This window comes from Nestor notabilis, unplaced genomic scaffold (genome assembly GCF_000696875.1).
Source record: "Nestor notabilis isolate BGI_N333 unplaced genomic scaffold, ASM69687v1 scaffold8844, whole genome shotgun sequence".
NCBI classification, from domain to species: Eukaryota; Metazoa; Chordata; class Aves; order Psittaciformes; family Psittacidae; genus Nestor; species Nestor notabilis.
This window is the reverse complement of record NW_009925153.1, coordinates 110,324-132,314: the sequence shown is the minus strand read 5'-3', so window position 1 is coordinate 132,314 and position 21,991 is coordinate 110,324. Positions and strand designations below refer to the sequence as shown.

Here is a 21,991-nt window from a genome sequence, read left to right as displayed (position 1 = left end):
CATTCCTGTCTGCTTGGAGAAAAGTCAGGCAGCTCTACTTTCCACTGGAAGTCTCAGGAGTGCTTGGTACTTTCATCTCGGAGTGTTCACACACTTGTTTTAATGTGCTTTATGGAAATGGTGAAACTCAGCAAGTCCAGTTGGTGTAGAAAAACATCTGCACTAACTATTCACACACATTTGCATCTTTAAATAGACTTTTAGGCCTTGTAGCCGATTTTCAGTGAAGTTTTTTGGTTGTGAGTGCTAGAGCTTTCTTGGAGTCAGTGAGTGTGAAGTGACTGGTGCCAAAAATTAAAAATTTACATGGACATGTTAAGTGCATCACATTGAAACTCAGAATACTTGCCATAACACAAAAAAGGCATTTACACTAAGTAGCACTTCATGAGTGCTGAAGGAGAGAAAAAAAATGGGTACAGAAAAGACATTTTAAAACTCCGTAAACACTCTGTCGAATACCTGGAGCCCTATTCTGCCCTCAGATGGATGTGTGCTACTCCTGGGGACTTGTATGTGTGCATCTGAATTTGGTCCAGAGTATTTTAAAACAGCTTGTTATAACATTAAAAATCAGTATTTGTAATGTTGACATAGCTCGGTGGGTAAGTGTCTGCAGATTTATATACACCTGGCTGTATCTACTGAGTAGCGGCAAAATGCTTTTTCTATAAGAGTGATCAGCAAAAAGGGGTTTGAAGTCCTTTACCCCAACAGCAGATCAGGCTTTATCCCCAACACAGAGCTGGTGCTCTGGTAGGTGCCCTTGGGAAAGCGGGAGACAAGTCCACTTCCCAACGCTGTTGGTTAGCTGTGGGAGCCTTCTGCTTAGCTTCTTCATCACGGCTTCAAATGCCCAGGCCTGCTTACCTAACCCCTGCGCACATGGAGCAGCCTCAGTGCGGGGCAGCAAGCCATGGATCACTGCCATTTTGAAGGAGATGCTCTTAATGGTTGCACGTTCATTGTATGGGGCAGCATGTGTGTGGGGAAGCGGGGGGAGATGGCAGGACAGGCAGTGCCGTCGCTCACGTCTCGCTGTAGCAGTAGTTACCGTTAGACCAGGTTTCCTCCTTGATCAGTCGCTGTCCTCAGACCCGTTCCTAGACAGCCCCTGAGCTCACCAGGCGCGCTAGTCCCTCACACACAATGTTCCCCGTGTTCAGGTTGAAGCCGGCACGGCAGAAGTCACTGCAGTGAATGAAGCATTTCCCTTGTCGCAGAAGGAAGGTTTTCAAAAGTCCTTCTGCATGTTGCTGACAGCCGGCAGGCCCGGCTTTGGGAGCCTTTTGTGTGAGTGCAGCCCAGGGGCCCTCCTTCCGGAGCGTGGTGGCTGTCCGCCACCGGTGCCCCTTCCACACCGGCTCTCCCCCGCCTCGCCGTGCCGGGGGGAAGTGTGTTGGCTCCATTGTTAAGCTCGTACTCAGGAAGATCCTGTTGTCCTCCACCGTGCGCTGTGCGGAATTCCCCCTGCCTTGCTGATCCTTCTGTGGTTCTGTGAGATTGTCACATTTCAAGTTAAAAGAAGGCGAGTCAGACTTGTGGGTGGTTTGTTCTTCTCCTGTTTGCACAATGAGAATTACTCTGCAGAATTACTACAGGCTCAGATTGAAAGCACAACAGCGAAGTGACACACAGAAACATTTATATTTGCCAGGTGGAAAGTAAAAACCGGCTCTGTGCTGTAGTTATGCTGTTCCCCCTCTGCTTTCCTTACCTTGTATAAAAGCTGGGGGGACTCCCCCAAGCAAAACAAGGAGAATTGGGTGGGGGAAAGAGGCTGCCATTGTGTATGCCGTGGTCATGCTCAGCGCTTGATCCTGACCCCGCTGCCAGCCTGACAGCCCTCTGAGATCCATGAGCCGGAGGGAATAGTTGTATAATAGGTAAAACCAGGCAGGCAGTGCCCGCAAAAAGGAAGTGATTTACTACTGTGTCAGTGATGGTACACTATTTATAACACTTACTATATATTCCTCTAAACATTTATACAATAATATATCATTACTGCATAGAATATACATTTTAATACTAAATTTGGTTACAAAATATGTTGCCTAGGCAGTCACAGACTATTTTTCTTCACTCGGTTGCTTGACATAAATTCCTGTTTATCTGCCGGCAGTGTTTGTATGTCAGACATATATTTGATATTTAAAGGACAAAAGGGTTTTCCACTTAAAAGAGCAGGCTGAAAATACTCATTTAAAATAAAATTTTTAAACGTAGAAAAAAACCCTAACATCTTTTTCCTGCAAATAGTTGTTCCACTCCTTCGATAATTTCCACTTTTAGAGTCAAACCGAGCAATTTGGAAGGGCAGTACACGGATTTACAGTAAAAGTCTTCTGTGAATATTGTAGTCATTAATGTGCGAACTTAAAAACTCACCTGGCTGGTATTATTTAGCTGGTATGACAATGAGTAACTTTGCTTCAGTACGTTGGGAAGCATTTTAGCAGATGATAGTACTTTTGCTGGCTGGGAAAATATTTATTTTTCAATTTTTATCTTAAAAAACCAAACACCTTTGTTTTCAGTTCAAAGACATGGTACTTGGGCTAGGGTTTGGGTTTGTTATTTAAATATATACCATTAGTGCAGATGTGTTCATAGGTAAATGCAGATATACATTGTGCTTGTGTGCAAAAGGTGTGTGTAATTTGTGAAACCTCCTCTTCAAGATGTAAACAAGAGGATAAAACCCCATGCAGTTTCCAACTTATCCTGAAAAAGCATTGTGTCAATGGGCAGACATCCAGCAATGGTGTTTGGTTGTTTTCTCAGAGTTAGATGGTTGCCATCTGGCATTGATAGTGAGATGGCGTTGTCATCAGTTTGTAGATGCAGGAAAGGAATGAATCCTCATCTGTTTCCTGTGGATAAGCAAGAGGTTGATAATCTAGTAAAATCTTGTTACCTTAAAGAAAGCAGGCTTGAAATTTATTTACATAATATGGGCCAGCTCTAACTTTTATGTTGGTATAGTAAATGTCTTGAGAGAAGGTTGAAGATGTTAAGAAACTTACTACTTTGCAAGGACACCTTAAGAAAGATATTTTTCAAGAGGTTTATCTGTCTTTTTCTGTGCTGTTCCTGTAGTCAATTTTACTTTTAAAAGGAAAAATAAACAAGCACCACCTCTGGAAAGGAATAGGATTATTTAATGTAGAGTAATCTTTCAAGCATTCTTTTCATATTTTTAAAGAAGTTCTAGGTTAAGGTGAATATGGTTATTGTAGTAATCTACATTTAAAGCCAAACTGTACCGGACATCTGTTGAAAAAAAAATAGTTATAACTTGCCATGTCTAGAGATAAGGTAATATCGTAGATAACTAGTTCAATTTATTATCTGGCTAGCATTTCTGTTTTGTCTTTTCTTTGTTACTTGTAAATCTTTCAGCTTTTACCGTAGTCATTTATCATTTTTCCTGTTTCCAGTTTTGTACAAGTTGCTTTGTCTGTGATCACCTCACAGTACAGGTTCTGCTGGACTGAGGAAGTTCAGCTGGCTGAGGCCTTTGCAAAAAGGAAGAAATGGTGGACAACCTCTTGAACTTACAAAGGAAAAAAATACTGTTCACAACTCACCCTTTTGAAACTTTCCCATTTTCCTTGATCCTGGCTGTTGGTTGGTTTGTTTGTTTTGCACATTTAACGACCCAGCTGTCAGCATTCAGTAACTGAATTGTATAGTTACAGAGAAACCTGATTGCACTTTATTAGAGAAAACGTCACTGTTTATACTGTTGTCCTGTTCCTCCCCTGTAATTTTGCCTATTATTGTTTAGAATAACACCCAAGTCTCTCTCAGTAATAGCCTTAAAAAGACTTCTGTGTTCAGAATCAATTTAAAGGTAAAAAATCCCAACAAAACCTGTGGCAAAGGAGGGGGAATCTTTTCATTAAATATTAGGCATGTGGGTTGACTATATTAGCTCTAAATCATTCCTATAATATTTTCTCCTTTCCTTTGACTCTTCAGATGCTCACATAATATGCAAATCATTTTACAATGGATACAAAAGAAACATTAAATATATTAAAATCCGCATTTTAATAAAGTTGTCAATGTATAATACATATCCTGCAACTGAGAAAGAATGATAAAAAGGCAATAAAAAGTTAATATAGGCACAGAAGTATTTAATAACTTTTAATGTTTTACATTCTGATAAAAATAAATGTGGTCTTGAAGCTTTTGGATATAGGTATAAAAAGTATCCCAGTCAGAGTTTAATATGTTTTAGCTGTTTAGGAGTAGCAGGTCTTGCTAGCTAGTAGCAGTAGTGTTGTTCGTATTCATTCTTCATCAGGGACTGTAATGATAGGACAAGGGGTAATGGTTTCAAACTTAAACAGGGGAGATTTAGGTTAGATATAAGGAAGAAGTTCTTTACTGTGAGGGTGGTGAGGCACTGGAACAGGTTGCCCAAAAATGTGGTAAATGCTCCATTCCTCGCAGTGTTCAAGGCCAGGCTGGACAGAGCATTGAGTGACATGATCTAGGGGGAGGCATCCCTGCCTGTGGCAGGGGAATTGGAACTAGGTGATTTTAAGGTTCTTTCCAACCCAAACCACTCTGTGATTCTATGATTTCTGTCCCCTTTGAACTGTAGGGATTAAGCTTGTGGGCTTTTCTTTCTCTTTTCAGATGGAGTGGATGTTGAGGATGACCCCACTTGCTCATGGCCAGCATCATCGCCTTCTAGCAAGGACCAGACTTCCCCGAGCCATGGAGAAGGTTGTGATTTTGGTGAAGAGGAGGGAGGTCCAGGGTTGCCCTATCCATGCCAGTTCTGTGACAAATCGTTCAGCCGCCTCAGCTACTTAAAGCACCACGAGCAAAGTCACAGCGACAAGCTCCCTTTCAAATGCACGTATTGCAGTCGCCTCTTCAAACACAAACGGAGCAGGGACCGCCACATAAAGCTTCATACAGGAGACAAGAAGTATCACTGCAGTGAGTGTGACGCAGCGTTCTCAAGGAGTGATCATCTTAAAATTCACCTAAAGACTCATACGTCCAACAAGCCATATAAGTGTGCCATTTGTAGGCGTGGATTCCTGTCATCTAGTTCGCTGCACGGTCACATGCAGGTTCATGAGAGGAACAAAGATGGCTCTCAGTCTGCTTCCCGGATGGAGGACTGGAAAATGAAAGACACTCAGAAATGCAGTCAGTGTGAAGAAGGTTTTGATTTTCCTGAAGACCTTCAGAAGCACATTGCAGAATGTCACCCCGAGTGTTCCCCTAATGAAGACCGATCTGCTCTTCAATGTGTTTACTGTCATGAACTCTTTGTAGAGGAAACATCTCTGGTGAATCACATGGAGCAGGCTCATAATGGTGAGAAGAAGAATTCATGCAGCATTTGCTCTGAGAACTTTCATACTGTGGAGGAGCTGTACAGCCACATGGACAGTCACCAGCAGCCAGAGTCGTGCAACCACAGCAACAGTCCGTCTTTGGTAACTGTGGGCTACACCTCAGTCTCTAGCACCACTCCAGATTCAAATCTCTCGGTGGATAGTTCAACAATGGTGGAAACGGCTCCTCCTATACCGAAAGGTCGTGGAAGGAAGCGGGCAGCTCAGCAAGTGCCAGATATCACTGGTCCTTCGAGTAAACAGGCAAAAGTTACCTATAGCTGCATTTATTGCAACAAACAGTTATTTTCCAGCCTTGCAGTTCTGCAGATACATCTTAAAACTATGCATTTAGATAAACCCGAACAAGCCCATATCTGTCAGTATTGTTTGGAGGTATTGCCATCTCTCTACAATCTGAATGAACATCTAAAGCAAGTCCATGAAGCTCCGGACCCAGCACTGATTGTTTCTACCATGCCTGCCATGGTGTATCAGTGCAACTTCTGTTCTGAAGTGTTCAATGACCTAAACACCCTTCAGGAACACATCCGTTGTTCACATGGATTTGCCAACCCTGCTGCTAAGGACAGTAACGCATTCTTTTGTCCCCATTGCTACATGGGGTTTCTTACAGATTCTTCTCTGGAAGAGCATATTAGACAAGTCCACTGTGATCTTAGCAGTTCACGTTTTGGTTCCCCTGTGCTTGGAACCCCAAAAGATCCGGTGGTGGAAGTATATTCTTGTTCTTACTGTACTAATTCTCCAATATTTAATAGTGTTCTTAAGCTGAACAAGCATATCAAGGAGAACCATAAGAACATTCCTTTGGCACTGAATTACATCCACAATGGAAAAAAATCCAGAGCCATGAGTCCTTTATCTCCTGTAACCATTGAGCAGACCTCTTTAAAGATGATGCAGGCAGTTGGAGGTGCTCCTCCTCGTCCTGCAGGTGAATACATTTGTAATCAGTGTGGTGCTAAGTATACTTCCTTGGATGGTTTCCAGACTCATTTAAAAACACATCTTGATACTGTCCTGCCAAAACTGACCTGCCCTCAGTGCAACAAGGAATTTCCAAATCAGGAGTCACTGCTGAAGCATGTTACCATCCATTTCATGATCACCTCAACCTACTACATCTGTGAAAGCTGTGACAAGCAGTTCACTTCTGTGGATGACTTGCAGAAACACCTACTGGACATGCATACGTTTGTGTTCTTCCGCTGCACCTTGTGCCAAGAAGTTTTTGACTCCAAAGTCTCCATTCAGCTACACTTGGCTGTGAAGCACAGCAATGAAAAGAAAGTATACAGATGTACATCGTGCAACTGGGATTTCCGCAACGAGACTGACCTACAGCTTCACGTTAAACACAACCACCTGGAGAACCAAGGCAAAGTACACAAGTGCATCTTCTGTGGCGAGTCCTTTGGTACGGAGGTGGAGCTGCAGTGTCACATCACTACACACAGCAAGAAGTACAACTGCAAGTTCTGCAGCAAAGCTTTCCATGCTATCATCTTGCTGGAAAAGCACTTAAGGGAAAAACATTGTGTTTTTGAGACAAAAACTCCAAACTGTGGAACGAATGGAGCATCCGAGCAGGTTCAGAAGGAGGAAGTGGAACTCCAGACCTTACTGACAAATAGCCAGGAGTCCCATAACAGCCATGATGGCAGTGAAGAAGATGTGGACACATCTGAGCCTATGTATGGCTGCGATATTTGTGGAGCAGCTTATACCATGGAGACTCTCCTGCAAAATCACCAGCTCCGAGACCACAACATTCGACCTGGAGAAAGTGCCATAGTGAAGAAAAAGGCTGAACTCATTAAAGGGAATTACAAGTGTAATGTGTGTTCTCGTACATTCTTCTCTGAAAATGGGCTCCGAGAACACATGCAGACACACTTGGGACCAGTGAAACATTATATGTGCCCAATCTGTGGCGAGCGGTTTCCTTCTCTTCTGACTCTTACTGAACATAAGGTCACGCATAGTAAGAGCCTGGACACTGGAAACTGCAGGATTTGCAAGATGCCTCTCCAAAGTGAGGAGGAATTTTTAGAGCATTGCCAAATGCACCCTGACTTGAGGAACTCCTTGACAGGGTTCCGCTGTGTGGTGTGCATGCAGACAGTGACTTCCACGCTGGAACTGAAAATCCACGGCACGTTCCACATGCAGAAAACTGGAAACGGTTCTGCCGTGCAGTCCACGGGGCGTGCACAGCATCTCCAGAAACTCTACAAGTGTGCTTCTTGCCTGAAGGAATTTCGCTCAAAACAGGATTTAGTGAAACTTGACATCAACGGTCTGCCATATGGTCTGTGTGCTAGCTGTGTTAATCTCAGTAAAAGTGGTAGTCCAAGTGTCAACATCCCTTCAAGCAGTAACAGGCAAGGCATGGGCCAAAATGAGAACTTGAGTTCCATTGAGAACAAAGGCAAGGCAGGGGGACTGAAGACTCGATGTTCTAGTTGCAATGTTAAATTTGAATCAGAAAGTGAACTCCAAAACCATATTCAGTCAATCCACAGAGAGCTTGTTCCAGACAGCAACAGTACACAGCTGAAAACACCACAAGTATCTCCAATGCCCAGAATCAGCCCCTCACAAACTGAAGAGGTAACCCTTTTTTCTTTGCTCTTGACACCTTCCATCCTTTTGGAAAAAATCCCCCTTTTTTTGAGCTGTCTTGTCACTTGTCATGAAATGTTTAGGCTGAACCATGTTACATTTCCATCCGTAGCCATTAGCTAGTAATTACTTTCTTCTTGATATGCTTTACATCTTGGATTGAATTGTGTGGAGTAGGACTAATTCCAGTCTCCCTAGGATATTGTCTTCTGTCTCACTGAGGAGAACTATCTTCATGCCAGCACAACTGAGATCTGGAATCTTACCCTAGCTCCCTTATGTGTTGGAATCCCCAGCTAGGAGTTGTGCTTCCGGCAGAGAGAATTAATGACAGAGAATACAGTGAGCCAAAATGCTGGCAAACAGGGTGGATTTTAAAAAATATTTGTGAGCAACAAATTGAGGTGTTTTTTGTAAATTGTGTTGTAGACATTCATTTTCCCCTCTTATAACTTATTTGATTAAGTAGAAGTGCAATGCTAGCCTAAGGTAAATTGGGAAATCAGTCCTTTGGATGCAATTCCTCGTTGTGTTTTTCTTTCCATTCCTGATCAACAACATTTTGATGTCACTGAAGCACCTAGTGCCTGATGATTGAAATCCCATTCACACAGCATAACTTAGAAAGCAAATATCAAACTCTTGAAAGATCTCATCTGATTCCTCAGTCACCAGAGGCCAAGTAATAACACCTGTGTCTGGGAAGGTAGGGGGGTCATATGCTGAGGGAGGGGAATCTGTTTTATCCTCAGAAATGTTATCCATAGAATGACTTGGAGTTTATATTTGATGTATGGTATCTTGCATAATAATCCCTTATAGTTCAGGAAGCTTAAAAACACAGCACAAACAAATTGTAAGGAATAATAGCTTTTGTTTCAAGAAAGCTTTTAGGTTGTAATGGTACAAACATGGTGCAACCCATTGCTGTGAATGTGTATGGATACCCTGTGGCTAGGGAGCTGTTGCTCTTCCACCACCTTCCTCGCTCCCTGTTTGTGAGCCCATCTGTTGGGTAAGAAGCCTCACAGCGTGTCATCCAACAGTGTTGTGCAAACTGGAGGGCAGAAAGGAGGGAGAGAGGGAGGAGGGAAGATACATAAGGACATGTGGGCCAAGAGGTAAGTGTTTGTGGAGTTACCAACAGCATAGCTGAAGGATGGCTGGGAGAATGCCACTGAGGTAGCACAGGGCCTGGAGTGCCACAGAGAGGAAAGAGGAGCTGGGAGACAAGGGGAAGTACTAGGCAGAATGCATCTGCCAAGGAAAGGGCCCTATGCTTTCATGACATCTGCATCTCTAGTTTGCGCACTGGCTGGTGATGGGGGACACCTGGAGACTGGGACGTGGTGTGGAGTTTATGGAAGGAGCAGGTTGTTAGGCTGAGAACTGCAGGTCTAAGGGAAACCTTCTTTACAAAGAAGAGGGAAAAGGAATGTCAAGTTAGGTGTGGTTCAGGCCATTGCCTGAACCTGGTGGTCCTGCAGTTCTGCTGCTGAGTGGGAACCACAGGATTACCAGCTGCATGTTTCTGGTAGATTCAGTCATCCTGGTTTCTGTCTCTGTTGTCTTGCCCCAAGTGACTGCATGAAATCTCTCTTCCCAGTCATATTGGAAGACAGTTCCTCCTACCTCAAGCACAGTCAGAATCATGTGTATTAAGACAGTTACTATGATAAGATGTTGCCAACTTGTCTTTCTCTTGCTTGTAAACTAGACAAAAAGAGATTTGGGAGTCCTTTGTGGTGATGTAAGGTCAGTTACTTTCAGTGTCATCAGTGAGTCTTCTTGTACTTGGGTCAGGTATAATCAGAGTTTCTATGTCTTCATCTGATTGGCATCATGTTCCTCTTCTTACTCCTTTCACTTTTTCTCTTAGAAATGTATTTAAGATGATAAAGTGTTTTAAACTACAGCAAGATTTGTGAATAACATTTGCCTGCTTTCAAATCACCATTTGCCCCCCATTCAGAGCTTGTAAACTTACTTTTTAGTGTCTGTGGTTCTAGTCTCCACAGAAGTAACATAGACTTTCAGATTCTTTTCTCATGGGAAGCACAAAGCTATCGAGTTCTTGATAGAGCATTAATACTTATGGAAACCATAAATGCATGTTTGTAAAATCCTGAAAGATAATTTATTTTTCTAACAGATATTACTGGTTTCAAATCATAGTAATGCAAGTATTATAGCAATGAGAATCAAAATTGAAAGTGGTAATACACAAATGTTTAATGCTATAGATTGGATGTCCAGGCTGAGGGAAATGAAAACATAAGCATACAACACAAACAAATTGGATTGCTAAAATTTATTATTAGACAGTGGCTTTGCTACTCTACTGGAAGGACGTTTCTTGAATTGAATGGGAGGTTGAAAACGGCTACTTAAACATGTTATTTTGGGGAGATATTCAACAAAAAAAATAAATTAAGGAGTGAAGGTTTCATGTGCATTATTGAGAGTCATGTGGTTTAGATTTCAACCTTTATATAAAGTACATTTCATTCCTAAGGCAAGAAAAATGTGGAGACTAGTTGTCAGACCATTAGTAGTGCTGAATACCCTTTATTACTCAGTAAAAAATTACAATGCCAAGCGTACTAGAACATATCTTTCTAAGATAAATGGTAACACTAAGAAACATCACTTCTGGCTTCTTTCCAAATATTCTCCTGGTTGAACTAGAAAACTCCCCATTTTAGCCTGTACTCAATGGCGTGATAGAGTGCAGTTACCTTAACATGGTATAATGTCATCAGCTGAGCTCACCCTACTTGCTAAGTGAAAGATGTTGATCTGGATTGTCTTCACTGAAAGTTACCTTTCAGTTGGGATAGGAAATCGTGGGCAGTCCTCATCAGTTACAACTCAAGGAACAGGTCAGAACTCATTAAGCCCATCCTACTGCTGAATTCAGTCCCCTGAGCCATCAAAGAGACTTAACTGGCAGATTGTATAGCTAGCTATTGAAAGAGCTCTAAAATTGGTAAATCTGCAGCTTACTCTTTAAGCTTAATGAGATGCCAAGTTCAGGTTGTAGATATCTTGTAAAGATCTTGAATCATGGCAAGCACACTCTTAGACTAGGATAGTAATCTTCTTGGTGATAGCTAATGTTTAAAAGTGGAAAACAAGGTCTGATATGATAGTGAATTGGGAACTAGACATCAGTCCTTTTTCTGTCACTCATTTGCTTTGTTGACTCAGATAAATCTAGTTGAACATCTCTGCTTCATTTTCCTTACTCCAAAAATAAGATACATAGTTCCTGAAAAGTGTGTTGTCATTGAGATGCAATTTCTGTAAGCACTTAGAAGATGAAAAGCAGTGTTCAAGGAACATTGTGTGGCCTTGCTTCTCTTGTTCCTCCTTAATATGCTGGCATGCACTTAATGAGAGAACTCCTGTCTTAGCTTCAACACTTCTGTACATGCAGAATCATACCAGTGCAACTGTACCATAACAGTAGTTATATTCTTAATTGCTTAGCTGGCAGGGGAGGAGGGAAGGGACTCCAGTTTACACCAACAGTTTACTGCTACAACCTATCTTATGCTAGTGTACATATTATCTGTACGTGCAACTGCGCTCACTTTGTGGTCCTATTGATAACTTCCAGAGTAGATGCTCAGCAAGCGCAATTGCTTCTGTAAGTAGCTTAAGTTATGTATCACTTTGTTCCATGAATGTGAAGCTCATGTGAATACTGTATTATCTGTGGCAATGCAGACAGTGCTTTATTAATAATACAAGAATACTCTGGGTTTTCTGGTCCTGAGAAGAGAAGGAGCAGTGTGAGTACGCTGCCAAATTACTGCAGGAATAAAGATGCTTATTCAGGTGTTGCAAAAGACTTGCAGAAACATACTGTAGCAGAGTATCAAAAGCGCTGGACAAAGGAGAGAACTAGCAACTGTCACACCAGCTGAAGAACAGAATAAGTGAATCAGGGGCTGCTCTTCTGTCCTGTTGTGGTTCTTCAGAGGTGTATGCCAGGATGGGTGTGTCCCGGGAGGGGACGCTGGGTACATCACAGCACCATACCGGAAGGAGCCACGAAAGTGCAGGCTGACAATGAACTTGTGGAGAAGGGGTCACAAAATTCAGATGCTGCGTGGAGCTGGTGACTCCTTGAAACTCAACTTATCTGACCTCAGACAAATCCAGAAATGGTATCACCCTGGGAGAAAGAATGGAGCTCAGGTAGGTGCACTATTTTATCATTACATTTTTCTCTTTATTCATGGGCCCTGAATCTACCTTTATTCTCTTACTATTCCTCCCCCCTTCTCAAAACACTGCCAGACTCAAAAAGATAGAAAACAGGAACTGCCTTTTGAAGTAGCTGGTTTGTTTCAACAGCATGCACTGGCAGTCAGAGATGGAAAGAAGGGAGAAAAGACTGTGAGCAACCCAGAAATGTTCCCAGATGCATGCTTTTGGCAGGGCAGGCAATAGCATTTTAGCGCTATAAATCACTGTGCTTTTAACTGAAAAAAAAAAATGCACTGAAATCAATACTCATGCATTTAATTGAAATACATAAAGAAATTAAAATAATCCTCCTCATCAGCAATCCAAGCTGATCATTCTGTCTACAGGATTTTTATGAATAAGCACATAAACTTGTAATGTAACTGTAAGAAGTGGTGCCTTGGGTTTCCTGTCAGTGAATCCAGGCCCAGAACAAGTGATTTTCATGCTGGATTTTGGATCCGGGGACAAAAAGAGGTAAAGAAGGTTTGTTGCTGGCACAAAGATCTGGCTTTGAAATAGTTTGTAGAACTAATCTGTGGCAAACATATTTTCTGCTTCTGGAGTTTCAGAATGAGCTCACTAAAACTATCATTTTTGTCTTCTTGGATTGTTTTCACATTGCTTTCAGGAAAGTATTATTTGAGATACGACCATATATACCTTTAGGAAGAGCTACTCTGTTCTTCTTGCCACAGTAGGCCACCTTCACAACTGTGCTCTAATTTCTGGTTGGTACCACTGTCATGAAGTGCCTGACAAGATACGGACTTAAGCATTTCTCTTCTCTTTCTCTTTACATTTTCAATAGTGAGCTATCAGACAGAGTCCTCTCTGAATTTAACAAGGGTTGTTATTTATTAGCCTGTTGATGTAAATCCTACCAAGTTAAGCAGCAAACTTCTTACCTTCTCATACACCATGAATTCAGACTGTGTAAGGAAGGCCATGTGTTGGTTGGGAGCTGCTGTGTAGAAGCAAGAGGGGTAATTGTAGCGAGTTTACTTAGTTTCCTGTCAACCGATCATTAAAATCTAATATTGTTTGTCTGTCTTGTTATTTGTTAGAGGCTTCAGATGGAGAATTTGGAGAGACACCTTCTCACACCTGTGGAAAACTTTGCATAAGAGGAAGAAAGGATGATGTGTTCTCCAAAGGTTTCAAGAGCACCAAACCAAGATTTCCATGAAAACTAATGCTTACTGGCTGGGGGGGGTTTGTGAAAAAAAGTGGGGGGGGGGGGGGGGGGAATGCCTGTTTGAAGAAAGGCAGAAGAACTGGAGAGGGACACAGGAATGTGGATGAAGAACTTAAGCATCTCTGGAGAGGCCAAATATATATTCAACAAAGCTTTATGAGACAAAACATCCTGAGATGCATACTCCCAGCTGGTCAGCTGTGCAGCCCACTGTCCTCATGGGGCTTTCCCTGTACATGTATCTGCTGGCCAGATGACCAGGGTAACATGCCACAGTTTTACTTTCTGTACAGCCCCAGTGGAAAGTCAGAATAGTTATAAGTATTTGTATTCTGACCTCAGAATTGGGTAGAAACAACAAGAAATTTCCTCTGTTTTTCTAGCCTGATTGTCTTTAGGAACAAGACATGGGAAATCATGGCATTTCTTTTCGTCTGCTGGTTTGCATACCTCTAGAGAGTTCTCTCTCTTACCCATCTTACTTGTGGCTTAGTCTTGGCTAGTTTCAAGGGAAACTTCATAGATGAACAGGAATCTCAAAGCCTGTAAAGTTTTTACAATGTTTAGAAAGAGAGGTGACTCAGCAGGTGATAGAATCCAAACAGGAAAGAGGCCTTTTAGAAATCCAAACCAGGAAGATGGCTTTAACTGAAGTTCATACCTGTTTATGTGCAGAAGTCAATCAATCACAAGAAATGAAGCTTTAAGAAATCATGATCTGTTCTTTGTGGTGCTCACAGACTGACTTCTTACGTGACTGTAAATGTTTTGAGAACTGTTTTTTACCACTGCTCAATAAAGTTGTTATATGTAATGTGTGTGTCATTTGTCTCATACAACAAACATAACACCCAAATTTGTTATTTTGTCATCAGGCAGATCAAATGGACTAACCATTAATTTAAAAAGGTTATGTAGCCCCAGTACTGCTTGTTTCATGAAGTTGTACAAAACGAACATAAATTAATTACCTGATACGTAGCATCTTGTTAAGGAGTCCTCTTCTTTGACCTCCCATAGCTCTGTGATGGCTGGTAATAGATCTTATGCCTGATTGTTCAAAACCCTAGGTACTTTTTTCTCCTACCAAACCTGTCTTTCATTTATTCCATTTCCTGCATTGTATTACAAATTATTGTATAAAATATGACATGTAGTACTTTTTTTACAGTGTTTTCTGCTGAATATGACAGCAGAAATGTGTCTCCGGCTAACATCTGTCCTTGCCATGGGACATTTCAGGACAAGAGGCAGTGGGCACAAACTGACACACTGTGAAGGTGGTGAGGCACTGGAACAGGTTGCCCAGGGAAGTGGTAAATGCTCCATCCCTGGCAGTGTTCAAGGCCAGGCTGGACAGAGCCTGGGGATACGTGGTCTAGTGTGAGATGTCCCTGCCCATGGCAGGGGGGTTGGAACTAGATAATCTTTTAGGTCCTTTCCAACCTGAACCATTCTATGGTAGTTCCCTCTGAACATCAGGGAACACTTTTACTGTGAGAGTGACTGATCACTGGCACAGGTTACCCAGAGAGGTTGTGTATCCTTTGAGATACTCACAAGCCATCTGCATGTGATGTGGCTCTAGGTGGCCTTACTGGAGCAGGGAGGCTAGACCAGAGGACCTCCAGAGATCAACCAAAACCATTCTGTGATTCTCTGGTTTCTACTGTCCTTTGGGCGTCTCTACCAAATATACGTTGATGTTACCCTGTTCTTCCTTGGTGGTTAAACCTTTGTTAGTTTGTGGCATCGTAAGTCAGGTAATCAAAGGGTGGGTCCTCTCCCGATATTGAGCATCTCAGTACAGTCCTACGAGTAATAATGTGCAAATCTGGGAAAAAGGTCCCCATCTGCAATTTTTAATAGAGGCCTGAATTCTTCAGGATTAAACCCTCACATGCATTCATTGATCATTTCTAATGCCTGTGAAATGCCTCTGAAGAGTGACTTAAAAATACAGTCACTTATGAATATGGCAATTTAAAAGTTGCTTGCTGCTTGTGTACTCGAAAACAAGGTGGGAGGAAGGAAAGAAGGAGGTATTTGTTCCCTTCAATCATACTTCCACAGTTTTGGTATCCTGTGTTGGATGGACTTCCACTGTTTTTTACCTACTATCCAGATTGAACATTCTGTGCCAAAAGGCATAGCTAATAGCTTTTCATATCTGGAAGGCCACCTCTTCCTCTGTACAGTTTCCAGGAGGAAACAGGGTGGTTCACCAACAAAGAACGACCCGAGACTCTAAACTTCCAAATTTCCTTTCGTACTTGTTTTTCCACTGCTACAACAGTCCTCTTACAGGTTTCTGCTGATGGTTGGAATGGGTTCAATGCCAGACTCTAGGAGAATGGATGTCTGCACATGAACACCTTGCATCAACCAACTTGGAACTGATCTAATTCTGCTGCTTGATGCTTCTTTTGTTGGTATAGTCAGGGAGTGTTTGCATTACCTGATGATTTTCCTGAACTATCTGTGTTAGCCATAGCTCATCAGTTTTCTTATGTTCCATGCTTCACAGCTGGTAGTTCATGTGATGGTGGTTGAGTTCTGCAAACCTACAATTATGACATACTGCTTCTGAAACAAATTCTGCAATCTTTTTTGTTCTGGTAGGGAAACGGTGGACCGAAGCCCTGTGCAAAAAGAAATGAGCTTATTACAGGATGTACCTAAGAGGAACTGTGGGAATTTTAAGAAGTAGTGTGAAACTAAAAGATTTTGAAATAAGACAGAGGAAATTCTGGGATGTTCCCTTAATTGTCTTAGAGGAAATCAAGCACCTCTCCACAGGAAAAGTGAGGTAGACACAGATCATTGTGGATGGCATTGAAGGCTGGCTCAGCAGACTGCTTGTTTTGCTGGTACACCACTTCCTTGGGCAGCTGCACTGCCCCAGTGGAGGTTTTTCAACTGGGCACACAGTCAAACATCCTTGCAGCGTCAGCAGCTGTGTGCCAGCTCAGATGCTACCAGTATATTTGTTAACATTGATGTGGCCTAAGAGTATCCATACAGGGTAGTAGTATAATTACAGCAGTATGGTGGTAGAACTCCTACATTCCATAGTATGTTCTGTGCTGTAAGCAAGCCATTGTAAAGTCCCACTTTACAACGTGGGACTTAACAGTGTTACCATGTGAAGCCTTCATTTGTGAAGTCCCATTGACTTCCCCAAGTGTAGAGCTAATTGCATGAGAATGATCTAAGGGGTTTAATCCTTCTCCTGATACTTCAGTGAAAATTAATTTCTTATATATTATGTATGAGTAATATATTTCTGTTTGTACATTAATATTAATGGTGCATATTTTTGAGCACAACTTCTATTCTGTAGGATTAAATTATCTTGGTAAGTATATAGTCCAGAATTCTGCAGGAGTAAAGGTTGGGTTAAAAGTGGACAGTCAAGGGCAGGGGGAGGGTCCTGAGTTACACATTAGGAAGTGAAGTTAATCAGCATTAATTTTCCATAGTGTGGGATCAAAGTGGTTTTAATGTTTAATTCAAACAAAATAAGATATATAAAAAGCCACAATTTTCCCTTTCTCTTAAAATCCAGATAGCTTTTACAAAATTTGAGATGGAGAAAAGAGAAAAAAGAGTATTCTCTTCTGCGTACTTGCAAACTCTTAATTTTATTGGGTTACATTTGTTGCTGATTGTTGGTGAAGAAAGTAATAGCTTTATTGAATGACAGTGTGTCTCAGTATGCCTTTTTTTAAATGAAGGGAAAAAAAGCTTTCAAAAGAAGAAAGTCTATCATCTTACTCAGAATATCAGCTTTTTACTGATACTCTTGTACCTGCCAAGTCATGCTCTACTGCCTTTGCTTTGGTGCCATGGCATCTGCAAAATTATCAGTGCAGTCTCGATCGTAGTTTCTCCTTAATGTCCTTAGCTGCAGAGCTGCTCTGACACTGAGATGCTGAATGTTGGAATGCCTCTTGATGGGTTAGCAGCTCTCAGGCTTCAGAGGGCCTCAGGTTTAGCAGCCTTCTTTAAGTGAAATGTAAGGAGGCAAAAAGAAGTGGGGATGCTGACAGAAAGTTCAGTTGCTGACACCATCAGCCCCAAACTCCTGAGCACTGCTGAGCACATACGCTTGTAGTCCTCAGAGGGAGGCTCAGCCTTACACAGGATCAGGATAGAAAGAAGTTTGTTCTTCAGATCCAAATCAAATTCACAGTACTTCTACCTGTTTGTACTTACAACCTGTGTAAACCTGATGTGAAGTAATTGAGAGATAATAAATCTACACCATGTGCTGCCAGGTTTTAGAGTCACTTTTCTGAGAAGTTCCTCACTTCAAAGACCTAGACAGAGTTAAAGAATTTGAGAGCTCGAAGGGGAGAGATGCAGTTTTTAAATGTTGCAAGGTGTGGTTCTTTCTGCGTGGGGATGTGAGACATTGCAAGCTAATCCACTTCATCAGCCAGGGGGAGGAAAGGTTTGTAACTAAGATGCTGAAGACAGACATGATTAAATGCAGAATCCAGAATGTAAAGGTGAAGGACAGAATAGCAGACCCCAACTTCAAGCAGAATAGGGATGGAAGGACTTCCAGAACAAACATTTGTATTTCTGATTCCTACTGTGTATTAAAGCAGTAAGTAACAATAATGGAAGAAATTAGAAAAAATAATGTTTTTCTCCATTTTTGTTTTGCTTACCTTATGGGATTGATTGTATTCTTTCTGTAGGCATGTATACTCAGACCCTGCTACACCAAGACTAAACAACTGCAGAAGAACAGAAAAACCCTCATAAAATCATTATGAACATATTTTTAAAAGCAATCAGGAAATACTAATTAAATGGTGTTGTGTGAGCAATGAGAAGAGTTAGCAATTAGTTAAAAAAAAATTGCAAGATGACAGTGCCCCATAAGCAAGATAAATAGCTAACTATGCAGTGAAACTGGCTAACATATGCTTAGTTTTGTAAGAGCTTAAGGTTGACAAAATAAGCATCCAGGAAGATAGAAAAGAAATCCTCAATTAAGGTGCTGTCAAAAATAATCTGAGCTATGATGAAAAATGGCTAAATGGACAAATAAGCTGGGACTGTGGTTGCTCTTGTGCCTCATACAGGGCCAAGCACACTGCTAATGCTTAATAAAATACTGATGTAATAAATCAGTTGGCAGTGTTAGGAGTTAGCACTGGCAAGTTACTGTAGTTAGTGTGCAAGTTTTAACTTGGTTTTGCATATGATTTTTGGAAGCTATTCACTTTTTCTTGTCAGGGTACCTTTCTGTTGGTTTAACAGGTTGAATTAGCTCCACCCTGGATTTAATGTGGGGGAAACTGTGAGTGAATGATTGGCCTGGGAGAGGGGAGTTAAAGGATGTGGGAGGTGTGGCATCACTCTCTTTTGGCAGCAGCAGGTTGTCTCAACTGTGTCATTGATCCATACCCTTGGTCTGTGCTGAAACTAAGGGGGAAAAGCCTTGAAAGTCCCCTTGCTGGTGTGACAAGGGTAAATAACCTACCTAGGTGTAAACAGGAGGTTGTTGGTATGTTAACGGGTACGCATCAAAGCCATTTCTGGTAGTACATGCAGGAAAGGTGTGAAAGGAGTATAAAATAAACCAGGTGTGCCTGCAAACCTGAGACTGTAGACACAGTGCATTAGAAGCTATGACATATTTTTTGTTATTTCGTAGAAGGAACAAGTATTCAGTTACAAGTGGGGTACAGGAGATTCAGCAATGGTATACATAATCAAGGAAACCAACATTCTTGAAAAAATGCTTTGTCATGGACCTTGTGGCACATCCTCCCCATGGCAAAGAATAAAATATAAGTTAGGTGTAATGTAATGAAATATAGTATACAAAAAGTGGCTTACAAACACAGAAAAACATCCATCCCCAAATTCTCAGAGAAAGCAGCTGAAGATAAAAGGAAACATTAAGCAGATAAATTTACGGTCTTCTAAAAAGAGGTATCAACAGCCTGGGAAAAGGCTACTAAACAGACATGTAACAGGGGATGTAAGGATTACACATGAAATTACTGGTTTGTTAACTTGATTGAACAGTGAGGAACATGAGAGAAAGGCTAATCAAAGACATGATAGAAGAACACCTAGAAAGTTTGGATTTAACGAAGGATAGAGGACAAAGATTCACAAAGGGAGGATCATGCTTAAAATTTTCAATAGGGTATTTTGAGAGAGTAGCCACAAGTGCTGACAGAGAAGCCTGTAAACATGATTTACCAGGATTTTAGCAAAGCTTTTGAAATGCTATAGCACAAAAGACTAATCTGTTAGGTAAGTGTGGCATAGGGAGAGATACTTTGTTTGATTAGAAAAGAAAACAAACATTAACTTGGGTCTGGAAAGCATAGGAGTTTTGTGAATTAAAGCAGGTTACGTTGGACGTGTGAATAATGAAAAGCCTTAAGAATCACCGTTTACACCAATTTTGTTGAATTTATGCAGCATATCAGTACTCTGGAAGAAAGAATAAGTGGTAAGGTGATGAAATTCCCTGCTAGTACAAAACTGGGGAAATGTCAGAACAAAATAGGCATGATAAAATTCTGAATGACTTTGACAAGGAGGTGGAGCATGGGCAGATACATAGCATATGCAGTTCATTTTCAAGTAATATAATGAGGCTAGGGAATAGAAAAAGAAGAATGTATTGATACCTGAGACAGTCACAGGGCACAGAAGGCTACACAGAAGGATCTGCATACTTCTGAAGCTCTTCTGAATAGAACTGAATCCTCTAGTAGGGTGGTTATTAGTTATTTTGCTTGTGTATAAAAACAAAATTGTGGACACAGAACTGAAGTACATATTGAAAGATCATATTCTTGGGCCATTTATAAAAGCAGCAAAGCTGCATTTGATATGACATGGACACTTTGGGCACCTTTATAGAACAGAAATTCTCAAAACCTTGAAGTGACAGGTGAGGATCAGGACGATAATTAAAGGTCTAGGTAATATTAATTATTCAAAAGGTTAGAAAGATACATGCATATGCTCTGCATGGATTGAGGGCCCAATCCAAAGCTCATTAACTGAGCTTCCCTTCACAGAGAAGCTTCGCGTGCTGGAAGGCATTAAATTGGTTTTGTGAACAGGAATACAATACACAACCAGATTGCCCAGTGCTCTTCTGAGACACCTAGTCCAAGCGGTTACTCTTGTACGACAACTTTGAATGGCCCCAGGAATGAATGGGGCCTCAGATTTACACTCAAATTGGGACTTATGGAGGGGGTTTAGTGAAGGATTGTGGGCCTATTTATTGAAGAATTTTAGTGAAACATGAGGCCACAGTAATGAAAAAATTAAAAGGAAAAAGTTAAACCATCTTCTTAATCCCATCTGATAGTGTCTCACTCTCCTCTGGAACAAATCTTTGGAAGTTTTGCAATAAGGCACAGTTTAGAGCGCAGTACAGCTTCTCCAGCTACTATTACTGGTCCTGCCTGAGTCCATATGGAAATGCACTCACTGGAAAGGGTCTTCTGTGACCCACTCTTGCTAATTTGAATTTATCCTATAACCAGAAATATGTATCGGCTTGTTTTTGTGTTTGGAGGGGAGAATGAGGATGTTGGAATGTTTCTGTCTCACAGGAGTCTGACACATGTCCTCTGGCAAATGCAGTGGTGGCAGATTAAACTGTAAGTGTCCTCAGCTGTCTACCCTTCATCACTGTGACCCTGGGCTGTGAGCTGGAGCAGCAAGGCCTGGTGCCCACTCGCTCCTTCTAAGTCCTCCAAGGGCATGGGTGACTGGCACAAGTACTGCAAGGCTTCTTCCCCAGCTATCCAGGCAAGGGACATGGAACTGCAATACTCCTGGGCTCATTTCTTTCTTTTCTTCCAAAGTTTCCCCTTTGAGGGAACACAACATGAGGAAGGGCTGAGTCTTCCTCTGGATCTTACCCCATTAGGGAATTGGGACCAGGCATGAAGCACATCAGGACCCATGAGCTCCTGTGAGCAGTTATGAGTCCCATCATTCAGACAAAGCTTGTGAGACTGAGATGTAACTTGCAGTGAAAAAGGACTTCCTTAGAATGTGAAACATATGGAAATAAGTAGTGGGTTTTGTTCAACATGATGTGAAAATGACTGGGTTTGATCACTTTGAAAATCTAAGAGTAATTGGAATTTACCGAGTTTGCTTTTAAAATAAAAACGTAACCATGCACAAATTTAGACACCTTGAGATAATAAAAGTTGATGTCAACATTTTAGAATATATTTGGAAACAAAAAAGACCCAGTGCTTGATCAAGCAGCAGTCACAAAAACATTCTTCCCTTCATGATAAAAAGAAAACCTCTGTGTGATTCCACAAATATGTCAGATCATTCTGAAGAGGCTAGTAAGTGCTAGTAAATTACTATTTTTTGTTGTTGTCAAATGACTTTATTTTTTGGCATTAGACTTCAAAAAACCCCCAGCCTTTGGATGTGTTGTCATTATGTTCATCAGTCATAATTTTGCCAACAATTGTTGACATGCACTCTGCGT

General features: G+C 41.4%; 1 protein-coding gene across 1 annotated transcript in view; it reads left to right on the top strand.

Moving 5' to 3' along the window:
* The window catches only part of ZNF521 (zinc finger protein 521), a gene marked incomplete at both ends in the record, with an annotated part of 180,923 nt that overhangs the window by 64,981 nt on the left and 93,951 nt on the right, over nucleotides 1-21,991 (top strand). The window contains one exon of the mRNA XM_010012915.1: nucleotides 4,657-8,009. Coding sequence (XP_010011217.1) covers nucleotides 4,657-8,009 — 3,353 coding nt within the window. The remainder of the gene's footprint in view (nucleotides 1-4,656; nucleotides 8,010-21,991) is intronic.